This window comes from Candoia aspera, chromosome 5, assembly GCF_035149785.1.
Source record: "Candoia aspera isolate rCanAsp1 chromosome 5, rCanAsp1.hap2, whole genome shotgun sequence".
Lineage (NCBI taxonomy): Eukaryota > Metazoa > Chordata > Lepidosauria > Squamata > Boidae > Candoia > Candoia aspera.
Window position 1 is genome coordinate 49904704 of NC_086157.1, and position 12236 is coordinate 49916939.

General features: G+C 37.8%; 2 protein-coding genes across 6 annotated transcripts in view; one reads left to right on the forward strand and one right to left on the reverse strand.

Moving 5' to 3' along the window:
- PDK3 (pyruvate dehydrogenase kinase 3) overlaps positions 1-12236 on the forward strand; it is a 674093-nt gene that overhangs the window by 84815 nt on the left and 577042 nt on the right. The window lies entirely within an intron of this gene.
- The window catches only part of PCYT1B (phosphate cytidylyltransferase 1B, choline), a 41563-nt gene that overhangs the window by 25513 nt on the left and 3814 nt on the right, over positions 1-12236 (reverse strand). The window contains exon 1 of one of the 5 annotated variants that reach the window (XM_063305194.1): positions 1778-2010. The exons of 1 other annotated variant lie outside the window; for it this stretch is intronic. In XM_063305194.1, the coding sequence (XP_063161264.1) occupies positions 1778-1894 (117 nt within the window). In that variant the 5' untranslated portion in view covers positions 1895-2010. Of the gene's footprint in view, positions 1-1777; positions 2011-12236 lie in introns of those variants that run through there. 3 more of the 5 variants (XM_063305195.1, XM_063305193.1, XM_063305197.1) reach the window with 3 other exon arrangements.

The following is a 12236-nucleotide window of genomic DNA, read 5'->3' on the forward strand; positions in this document are numbered from 1 at the left end:
AAGCTGGCTGGGTGACCTTGGGCCAGTCATTCTCTCTCAGCCCAACTCACCTCACAGGGTGGTTGTTGTGGGGAAAATAGGAGGAGGAAGGAGTATTAGGTATGTTCGCTGCCTTGAGTTATTTATAAAAATAATAAAGGCGGGATAGAAAATAAAATAAATAATAATAATAAAATAATAATAATAAACAGACTAATATAACTCCTTTTCTAGAAATGCATTTTGGAAGCATAAGAGTTCTATAAACTGTTCAAAGCAACTTTATATCTTTGATTTAATAAGTGTAGAATTCTTTAATAACTTTAGAAGTTTGAATATCTTATACCGTTCATAAAATTGTAGAAGCCAGAAAAATATAATGCTTCCATGTTCTTTCTTAAGTAGTGGATTTCAGTACATTCGGAAATTCTTAGCTTTGCCAGAGATTTAAATAGGAATATCATAGGCCATAGTTCAAACAGGTTTCCCCATGTTATAAACAAAACGACTGGATACATGGAAACTTATCACTACCATCCATCTAAGTAGTATCTATAATTTACTATGAGCCCTTAATAGCTGATTAAGCTTTTAAAATGTATTACAATTGTTTTTAATATCTAAAAATGCTCTAAAACAAGTTACTTGCAAAATTCACTGTTTATTTTTGAGTGGGAAAGCATTAACTACTGCCTATTTACAGTGACAGACTACCTTTCTGAGTTTTACTTTTGCAGGTAGCCCCCACCCTAGAATACATCAATAGACCTTCTCAGGAGAAGGATTTCCTACAATGGAGAAAATTATGTATCCCTTAATTTTTGTTATTACAGAGAGCAGCACACTGTTACTGGGCCATTGTGGATGGTCAAGATTAGGTTCTGAAGCCTAATACTAACTACATCTACTCCCAAAGAAGTAAGCTCAGCAATGTATCCTTACTTTTAGAGATAATCTCCCCATCCCAGGCATACATGCCAGGAGACATTATGTTGCCCTTCCAAATCTCATTATCTGCTAGAATGCTAGAATTCCTGCAATGCAAATCCTTAATAACTTCTTATGGAAGCTCAAACATAACTAATAGAACAAAGAACAGAGCAAACTGTTATCCTTTTTACTTTTTTACTTATCCTTTTCCTTTAATAGAAAATGTATAGGCAGTGAGGAAAGGATGCTTTATTCTGTATGCAGCTGGCTTCTTTTTATGTACTGGTCCAATGGCTAAATTACTGAGGAAATGCAATTTTTTTCCTAAGATAACTCTCCCAACTCATATGTGCTGAACTGCTTGAAAGTAACATCAGGCATTTTATATACACAGTTTCACTAGAATATATGGAAAAAAAGAGTGTGAACTGTGATATTCTTTCCCAATGCTCACTGAGTAGGCTGTTTAAAAATTAATGTGAAAATCTGTGTCTAAGCAAATTCATTTGTTTTAATCAGTAAAAAGGCAAATTAACAGACAAGGACTAAGTTCTGTGGCAAATCTAACAAAGGCTAGAGGAAAGTGCCATTTTATAGGGCTAGATGGGCTTTTATTGAAAAAAGCCAGGCTGCAGAAACACACTATAATCCCAAATTCTCTCTCTGAATTCAGCAGGCACAATTATTGCTTTGTAAGCCACATTCTTGTAAAACAGAAAGCAAACACAGAGCTAACACAGGTTAGGTCCTTTTTATATTTCTATTCAGACTACAAAGCAGGATTAGTCTGTAACCTCATGAGGCACTGAGCTCAAGAGTGGCAGAAAGGAAAAGGGAAAAAAGAAAGTATCCTTTGTCTTTTACTTACCAGTCGAGGCTGAGGGCATGTGTGCTCTATCTCCTCCATGGTTTCTGAAGGAAGCTCATTAGAAAGGGATTTTGGGATACCTGTTTCTGACTCAGCATTAGCTGCAAGCACTGGCATGGCCAGTGAATGCTTCTTGTGGTGATGCTCTTTCTGCTCTTCTCTTCTCAGCCAGATAATGTTTTCTCCTGTAATTCTCTCCCCTCTCTGCCTTCTCCCCCTTCTCTTCTTTTCATTCCTCTGAGAAATTAAAGGTTTTTCTTTCAAGGAGAAACCAAGAGGCAAGGCCTCAGTTTATCACTATAACAACCAGCTAGCAGCAGAGCAGTTGGTACATGATACAGTATTCTAATTTGCATGATGCATTCTGGTTGGTTACTGTCATCATAGTACCACTTTGACTGAAGTAGGTGATATATGCTGGGAGGCAGGTTGATATAAATGCCTTCTTCCCTTTATTTGCCACTTTCCTGCCAAGCCTCACATGAATTTACACATTTGATAATATTCTTCACATGTTTGTTATTATTTGTTATTTCATTTTGCATTTTTCTTCCTGATTCTGTTTAAAGAAAAAGACAAATACTGGGATTTTTAAGAAATGAATTGCTCTAACTTTTAAATTCTGTTTCTGTATTTAAAAAATAATATACAATATAGGAAAAGAGGGAAAGGTGAACATAATGAAAAGCCCACAGATCTCTGAGAAGAAATATGGAGAACAATATTGAGCTAATATAGACTTGGCTTTAACAACACTGGGTGAGTTATGGAGAACTCAACATGTCAAAATGATACATACTTTCCACACTATTATTTCAAGCTTGCATTCCTGTTCACAGACAACAACTGTGTTCTGGTGCTGAAGGGACAGCTCCTCTTATTATTAGCTATCAGTGTCTTCACGAAAGGCGATGATTGTATAATGCTGACTTCTGTAAACTAGTGGTAAATGTAACTGACATTTCCATATATATTCAAATTAATTTTTATTAAAGATTCTTTTAAAAGGAAGATAAAAACTAATATAAACTAATATAAAGTAAGAAAAAGAAAGAAATCAAAGAGAAAGCTAAAAGTGAATGAAAGGGGGGAAAAGTAAAAGAAAAATAGAAAAGAAAGAAAGATACAAAGAAGTGGCTTCCAATCTACTTTACAGCAGTTATAAGTACAATTATAAATGTACCTCTTACTTTATGGTTACAACATAACTCTCTTCTTTCTATAATCTATACTGGCTAATCATCCAAGCCATATATCATAAGTTCCTTTTTTTCTGTTTCACAAAGATATTGTCTTTTCTCTGATCAAAGAAGTCAATTTAGCTATCTCAGCCAGTTCCATCATCTTCACCAACCATTCATCCATTATGGGCAATGCCAAATCTTTCCATCTTTGTGCATACAATAATCTCATTGCAGTTATCATGTACAAAAACAATGTTCCATAACTTTTTTCAACTGTTTGTCCATCAATCCCAACAGAAAAACCTCTGGTCTCAATTGTACATTAATCTTTAAAATCCTCTGAATCAGTGTATGTATCTGAATCCAGAATTTTCTAGCTTTTTACATGCCCACCAAACATGATAAAATGTCCCTTCTTGTTCACATCTCCAACATAAATTTGAAGAGCCTTCATACATTCTAGACAATTCATCTGGTGACATACAGTATATCAACAGTACATAAGCCACATATTTTCCCATTGTTCCATTTATATATTATAACCAAAATATTTATCATACATTATTTCATTTGTTCTTCTTCTGTTTCAAATTTCAATAGAAGTTTATACATTTTAGCTATTGCATATTCATCATTTGTACACAATTCTATTTCAAACTCACAATGTTCAGAGCCATAAATTATTTATCTACTTTAAATCTTTCTAACAATTGTAAAAAAGAGAACCATTGACAGCTACATATATCTCTCTGCCACCAGTTCTTCTCTTGATTTTATTTTACATTCTCCTTGACAAAATTCTAGTGTCTTGCGATAAGTTAGCCATTTATTTGCCTGTCATTTCTCCTGTATAAAATGCTTATTGTTTGAAATCCACAAAGATGTTTCAGGCACAACCTGGGTTTGTATCTACTGTATTCCATATTCTCCATATGGCATGTCTAACATAATGATTTTTTAAATCCACATTAACCTTGACTTTATCGTACCACAAATATCCATGCCACCCAAATCTCAGGTCATGTTCTTCTAACTCCCAAAGCCTTCTATTTCTCAGCAACACCCACTCTTTCATCCAAACCAAACAGCAAGCTGCAAAATACAGTTTCAAATCAGGTAAACCCAATCCTCCTCTTTCCTTTGTGTCTTGTAACACCTTATATTTAACTTGTGGTTTTTTTCCCCTTGCCACACAAATTTAGATATATCCTTCTGCCATGGTTTAAATGGTGCATCAGTTGTCAAAACAGACATGCTGCTTGTATTTTCTCTTGTCTCTTCTTTTCGAGTTCACTATTGTGTTGTATGAAATAATGTCTTATGAAAGCTTTGCTTGCATCACAAACCATTCTTAAATCAATACCTTTATCTAAATTATTTTCAATGAACTTTTAAATTTCTTTTTACAATCTTCCACTACTGCTTTTTTCTGTAGCAACATTTCATTTAGTCTCCATCTAAAAGAATTAAAATTTATTTTATAAACCAAACTCCCAGGATTATGATCTGAAAAAATCTTTGGTAACATCTCCACTTTAGAAACCTTAGCAGCCAAGTTCTTTGAAGTCCAAATCATGTTTATTCTTGAAAAGAATCTGTTTTTCAGAAAAATAATATGTATACTCTCTTGAATTGCCATTTTTCTGTCTCCACATATCAACCAGCCCTAAATAAATTCTTCACCCAAATTTTTATAAATCAACTATTTTATGTCCTTTTTTTCTAATATGCTGTTTAAAAGTAAAAATCACACCTTCCAAATTGTCCCATCAAAATGGGATATTTTTCTGATTTAATCTCTCAGTCAAAAAAGAAATACTCTTTTCTCTTATGCAAAATTCTAATAGGAATTTCTTTAAGAACAATTATATCTGTATTATCAATCTTCAGTCTTGTATTAAAAGGAGATGGGCGGTGACAAATTTGATAAATAAATAAAATAAATAAAAATGCTGCTGCAAAACTCTCTAACTGTGAAATAGTTACATCTGAAAGTGGTTAAGAAATGAGGCTCATGTGAACCTCAGGCTGCATTATGGCTGTGAGCTTGATTGAAATCCCCCAACTCCCAGCCACTCAACTCATGAGCCAACTGCAAAAATCTCAGTTCCTGCAGTCTACTCATGAAGAGCAGCTGTCCAGAGTGCAAGTGGGCAATCTCATGATCTCTCCTTTTTCAGGAGAGATTTTGATGGCCAGAATTCGTCCTCTGGCCACCAATCTCTGCCGCAATGCATCCCCCTTCCTTCAGGGATGTCTAGTTTGCCATGAATCCTCACCAGAAGCCCAACATTTCAACATAACTGACATTTCCAAGTAGAAATGTTAAAGATCTTTGTCTGAGTTCACATAGCATTGTTTAAAAATGGTTAACTATGATATTTGGGGAACTGCAAAAAATAAAATGTTGGATGTATTTTTTCCAGGTGGTTTCTTACCAGCAAAAGTATATGGGCAGAAAAGAAAAAGGTACTGGAAAAGTTAATTTCAATAAAGATTATGATCTGGAGATATAATAACCAGTTATTCATTTAATTTTTGTGTTTTGATTAACACTGCAATCTTAGGCAAACCATGTAAGAGCAATTTTATTGACTTCATGTTCACTTCTGAATAAAAATGCCTATATTAAAGGGCTTACACACACACACATAACACCCCCCACAAAATATGTATTTGTTCCAGAGTAATTAAGCAGTTCTGTGACAACAAAATCAAGATCATTATATTCAAAATTGCAGTATTTTGCTGCTAGGAAATGCATTTTCCTCCACAATTAAATTATAATCAATAACATTATTATTTATATCATGCTTTCGAAAGTTGCATATATATATCCCATCAAGCTGTTCCCTTCTGGCAAAATTATGCAAAGAAAGGAAATGAGGAAGAAATAATAAGCCAAAGGAATTGAGGCATGAAATAAGAAAAAGAGTGTCTTGTTCACTGATTCAATGTAGTTTATACATTGTAACGTTTCACATGCCATGGCGCTGATGCGCGTTTCTGTTTGGGAGGGAGCTGCTGTGAGACCTTGTACCAAGCTCTGTATGTGAAATCAGTAGAATGGAATGTGTTTGGGTTATGTTATCTGTTCAAGGCCTTTTCCCGCAGACCGTTAGGAGCACCTGGGATTGTGAACTTGAGAAGATTCTACGGGGGGAGGGATTTCATTTGCACCGAGGGTTTTTAGTTTGAATTTGGTGCACTTTAATCATTCTCAGCTTTCTCTGTGATCCTGCATACTATTCTTTAATAAATCAGATATCTTTGAATTCCTGCTCATGAGTCTGATAGTGTTTTAGAATAGGCAACCATTACAAAGAGAAATACAGCTAAATCTAGTTTACATCAAATCATTCACTATAGATCTTCATCCTTGCTTCCACCACATCCCTCCATATTTCTTACACTGACTTTTGTTCTTTAAACTTCTCATTTCCCTTTTTTCAGAATCTATCAATTCCACCCAGCCATAATTTTCTTGGTCTCCACTTTCCTCTAGACAACAGGAGGCATGCCTTGGGGACATGAAGAAATTGCCATGAAGGTATGAGTATGTAATTGTTTTATAAAAATTACACACACACACATATAGTTTGGTCTAGTGGTTAAGGCTCCAGGCAAGAAACCAGGAGACCATGAGTTCTAGCCCCACCTTAGGCATGAAAGCCAGCTGGGTGACCTTGGGTCTGTCACTCTCTCTCAGCCCAACTCACCTCACAGGGTTGTTGTGGGGAAAATAGGAGGAGGAAGGGGTATTAGGTATGTTTCCCTAATTATTTGTAAAAATAATAAAGGCAGGATAAAAAATAAAATAAAATATAGAGAGAGAGAGGGAGAGAGAGAGGGAGAGAATGAATGAGAGAGATCAACTAGAAGTAATAACTGGAATTATCTTCCTAGGCTTAAAAATGTGCAGAGATGGTAGCCATTGTAAAAAGGCACATGTGAGAAAGACTGTGGCAGACCTACTGTAGATAAAATGGTTTTCCAGTTGTAATAAATGGCTGTAAAAACTGGATCATCAAAGAGGCTGAACAAAGAAAAATTGGTCTCTTTAAATTGTGGAGCTGAAGAAAAGTGTGAGAAGACCCTGTACTACAAGAAAAACAAACCATTGAATACTAGACTGTTCAATGGAAGCACTAATAATGAAGCTAAAGTTTTAATATTTCAGATATATAACATGAGGGCAAGAGTTGTTGGAAAAGATCTATACTTGGAAAAGTTAAAGGTAATAAAAAAAGAGGCTGAGAAAAGACAAGTTGGCAAATAATATAACTGATGACACAAGCACAATCTTACAAGAACTGAAAGAGGCAGTTACTGACAATCTGATAAAATGTCCATCAGGTCAAAAAGAGTCAGAAGCAACTGAATAGCAAAGTCCAAAATATACAACTACCTGATATATTTGCAGTTCCTAACCGGCCCTCATCTTAATAAACAATTAAACTCTGGATAAATGCAAATGTATTTCTTATCTTCAACCTCGTCAATCTAGTCAAGCAATTAAGTCGAACCCTGCTGAACCTTCTTCTTATGAAACTTTCACTGATTAAAGCACCAAGAGGTAAAGATATAAAAGGGACCTGCTGAATCAGACTAAAAGCCTATCTAATTCAACAGTTCGTAGCCACAGTGGCAAATCGGATTGCAAGTTCAAGACAAGACAGGATGACAATAGCAACTTTCTAATTATGATCCTCAAGAGTGTGAACTGAAAAAAAAGCCCAGGACATTTTCCTGTCTGAAAGGGAGCATGAAATAACACTCTTAGTATTAGGATACATTCTACACAAGGTCAGCCAAGTATCAATAGCTATTGATAGTCTTACCTTCTCTGATTTTCAGACCATCAAAGTATTCTGTGATAGCAAATTTCATAATTTGGTTACATGCTATGAGAAGAAGCAATTCCTATCACTCAATGCTATGTTTTATTGGATGACACAGTATCTAGTATCATGAGAAAGTGAAAAAAAAATCTGCTGTTGCCCCAGCATGTATAACTGTATGTAGTTCAATCATTGCCTTTTCCCCTTTTTATCTCTAAGCTATAAAGCCCCAAACAGGAGAATATTTGCTCATATGGAAATGGCTGTGCCTCTTGTTTAGTTTGGTTGGCCTACATATGAAACAAATATAATAATTTTGTAACTTCTGGCCTGTATTTGAGTCTGATTGTGCAGGGGTTCCCAGAGGCCTGAAAAATATTTCAAGGGATCCTCCAGGGTCAAAAGGTTGAGAAAGGCTGCTCTATCAGCTTATATGTGAAAACAAGATTTTTATTATTAACAATGCTCTAATATGCTTCACTTTACACACAATGGAGTGTGGAACATGAAATTGGACTAAGAAATAATGGGAAGGAATTGGAAACCAAACTAACGGACGCAAGGGATCTGGCTTATCTATGTACTTGCCAGGAGGTTGGAGAAGGGCTGGGGGCTCTGTTACCTGTTCCCAGATGCGCCTGTGATCAGGGCCTGGGGTGGGGAAGGCTACGTGACTAACCAAGCTTCCCTAACCACAAGGCACTGACCCCTCGCTAATGACCATTCCAAAGTCTCCATTTAGGGGAAAACATAGAACTTGCTAAGAACTATTATGGGATACCATGTGGGATGTATGTTGTATGTGAAGAAACTGCGCAAGTGCTGAAATAGTTAATCAATAAGAAGCTTTGATCTGCTGATGAACTGTTTTGATAACTGTTGTCAAACTGTATAAAATTGCCACTCGCGATGTGCTTGGGGTAATTCCCTTTTCATGGGGAGACCCTATTTCTTCGAGACATCTTGAATAAATAGCTGCTTGATTCCCCTGCTCTGCACAATCGATTGGCTGTTAAATTGCACCGGGTGAAGAGCCAAGAAGCCCACATTTTGCATGCAACAGGAGGTAGGTCCCATAATAGAGGCCAAATGTTCTCTCCCAGTAATTCTTAATTAGAATATTCAAATTCAACCAGAAGTCCAAAACAAAAGTTCTATTCATTGCTCAGAGCAAAGCTGTTGATTCCATCTTTTAACCTTAATATCTATATTTAAATCTAAAAATCATAGAATTCAATCCCTCTTCAAATTTTTACTGTAAGATACAGCACACACAAACTCTTGTGCACATGGCTTTTTCAGGAGGTCTCCTAGTAAAGTGCCCAGGCCTTATGAAATACTTCCTGTAGAGATGAGCTCCTATTTCCAGACCCAGAGCTTTTCTTTCTGCATCTCATTACTTTATATGCCCAGATAGCACTTCACATCTCTTGAAACACCCATGATTATATTTAGGCAGTGATCATCCAGCAGTAACGCCCAGCCTTGTGGACTGTACAGGCAACTGCCTGAGACTTACCCAAGAAGTCTTGAGGAACCATACATGGTTACATGACTGGGGCCATAGATGTTTTGTATTTGTCATTCAAGATCCAAGGAAGCTATATTTTCAGAGGAAATAAAATAAAGTATGGCCAAGTAAAAAATTGTTGGACATTCTGTTAAGAGTTCAAGGGATTTTGTGTCAGACAGACACACACTGCATCTCTTCATCTTCCTTCCCTCTCTTGCTTCTATTCATGGTTTCCCACTTGAGTTAGTTAAAACTGTGGCAGACATTTATAGTTTGAAGTGACTCTATAGTTACTCCAAACAGAACAGTTGGTAATTTGGCCTCATACTGAGATACTTGAACACATCAGATTTTACCTCTTGTTTCATAAAATGCCTCTCCAAATATTCCTTCTTACAAAATGCCTTATCTGATAGAAACTAGTCAGCACCTTTATAATTCAATTATAGGGTCATTAGTAAGGTCTGCTCAGTCACCAGATAATATTACTGGACAGACTTAGGACATCAGAGATAAAGCATATTGTTTGGCTGGGCAAAACAATGGCCTTCTTGAAGAGGTTGATTTTCATTTATCTCTACATTCTATTAAAAACTAAGCAATTAAAACAGGGAAAAAACAAACATAAGATCTTGCCTGACAAGAAAGCAGGAGGCCCAACCATCTTCTTTGAAAATAAATTTGAACCCCACTTTTCTATTTGAGGACACATTTGCTTTTTTCAACAAATATTCATACTACCCATACCTTTCTACCAGTGTTTGCACACTTTACTTTTTAATCTATTTAATCTACTTTTTAATCTATTTTTGAATCCAATAATCCAAGGGCTTGCTGTTCCAGCCCGTCACCCACCTATTTTATCTGATTGTGCCATTCCAGCATTACTGTATGACAACAATGTAGTTATTATGTCTACTTCTCAGGTGGGAATAAGAAAAACACTTAGGGCACTAGCTTTATTCTGTACAGAACAATAGCTATCAATAAACTATCAGAAAACCAACATTTTAGTGTTTGCTCAACTTTACCATAAAATTCACAAATGGCAAATAAATGAGACTCAAGTTGAGCAGGTGCGCACTTATAAATATCTTGGAATACAGTTCCATGCTTCTCTATCCTGGAATGTTCTTTTTTTTTTTAACCAGGCAAGTGTCGCACAGTGTACTTCTACAGCTATTATAAGAGTTTACCACTCAAAAGCAGCCGATTATATCCTTGCAGCTTGCAAGGTTTTCCAAGCTAAAGTAGTCCTTCAGCTTCTTTATGGCTCCCAAATTTGCTCTTTTGCAAAGCTTAACGTTCTTGAAACTATTCAAAATAAGTTTATTAGAGCCATACTGATGGTTCCAAAAAAGTATCAAAAATGCCATCATACCTGTAGAGGCAGGTTTAGTCTTGTTGGGTGCTAGAACATGGATTCTTCTTACTACCTTTTGGCTAAAATTCTACTTCCTATAGGTTTGGTCCTATTAGTACTTAGAGATCGCTTTAAATCTTCGTGGCTTAAAAAAGCCCTAAATAAAATTCATTTACTGGGCTTCTCTATGGAAAGTTTGTGCTCATTAGGTTTTGATAATGCTAGAACTGCACTCAAACAATGAATTTGGGGACCCGACTGGAGACAGTGGCCTCACCCTGGACTTGGTTTTCTTGTCAGAGCAGTGGCAAGATGATCTGAGGGGAGAATTACATCTTTCCCCTCTGTCATGGTCAGTCCATGCCCTGGTGGACCTGAGATTCTCTTATGCCACCCCCCTCCGCAGGGAGGCAGGACCCATTCGATTGGTTCGCTCCCGGCAACTGATGGACCCGGCAGGGTTTCAGAGGGAACTGGGGGTTATACCCAGTGATCTGCTGCACGGTCCAGCAGAGGCCCTAGCTGCAGCCTGGAATAGGAAGGCGGCCGGGGCCTTGGACAGGATTGCACCTGTGTGGCCTCTCTTGTCCCATCGAACCTGTCACTCCCTGTGGTTTACAGAGGAGTTGAGGGTTCTGAAGAGGGTTAAGAGATGCCTACAGCGCCGCTGGAGGAAGACAAAGACTGAATTCAACCAAACACAGGTAAGAGCGCTATTAAGGCCTACCTTGTGGCGATAAAAGTGGTGAAGCGACAATACGTCTCTGCTCTTATTGCATCCGCAGAATGATTTCCGATGGCCCTGTTTAAGATCACTCAATCCCTTTTGGGGAAGGTGGGCTCAGTGACCCACCTACAGGGCCGTGCAGAGGAATTTGCTGAGCATCTGCAGGACAAAATCGCTCGGATCCGCTCCAAGTTAGATTCCAGGCATGAGGCTTGGTCTGGAGAGATACCAGGGGAATGGGCTTACCCACTTATCTGGGAGCAGTTTGATCCTGTTGGACCTGAGGAAGTGGACAGGATCCTATGGACAGTAAATGCCACCACATGACATCTAGACCCGTGCCCCTCCTGGCTAGTAAAAGTAGCTCGGGAGGTGACATATGGTTGGGTCCATGTGATGGTTAATACATCCTTGGGAGAGGGAGTGTTTCTGGCTACCTTTAAAGAGGCGTTGGCGCACCCCCTCCTCAAAAAGCCATCGCTGGACCCTACTGTTCTGGACAATGTTTGTTCAGTCTTCCACCTTCCCTTTTTGGGGAAGGTGGTTGAGAAAGTGGTGGCTTTGGAGCTCCAGAGGGTCCTGGAGGAAACGGATTATCTAGACCCCTTTCAGTCAGGTTTCAGGCCCGGTTATGGGACAGAAACAGCATTGGTTGCACTTATGGATGATCTCTGGCAGGAGCAGGATGGAGGCAGTGCATCCATCCTTGCTCTCCTTGATCTCTCAATGGCTTTCGATACCATCAATCATGGTATCCTTTTGGGGCGGCTCAGGGAGTTGGGGGTGGGTGGCATAGTTTTATGCTGGTTCACCTCCTCCAGGGCCGATCCC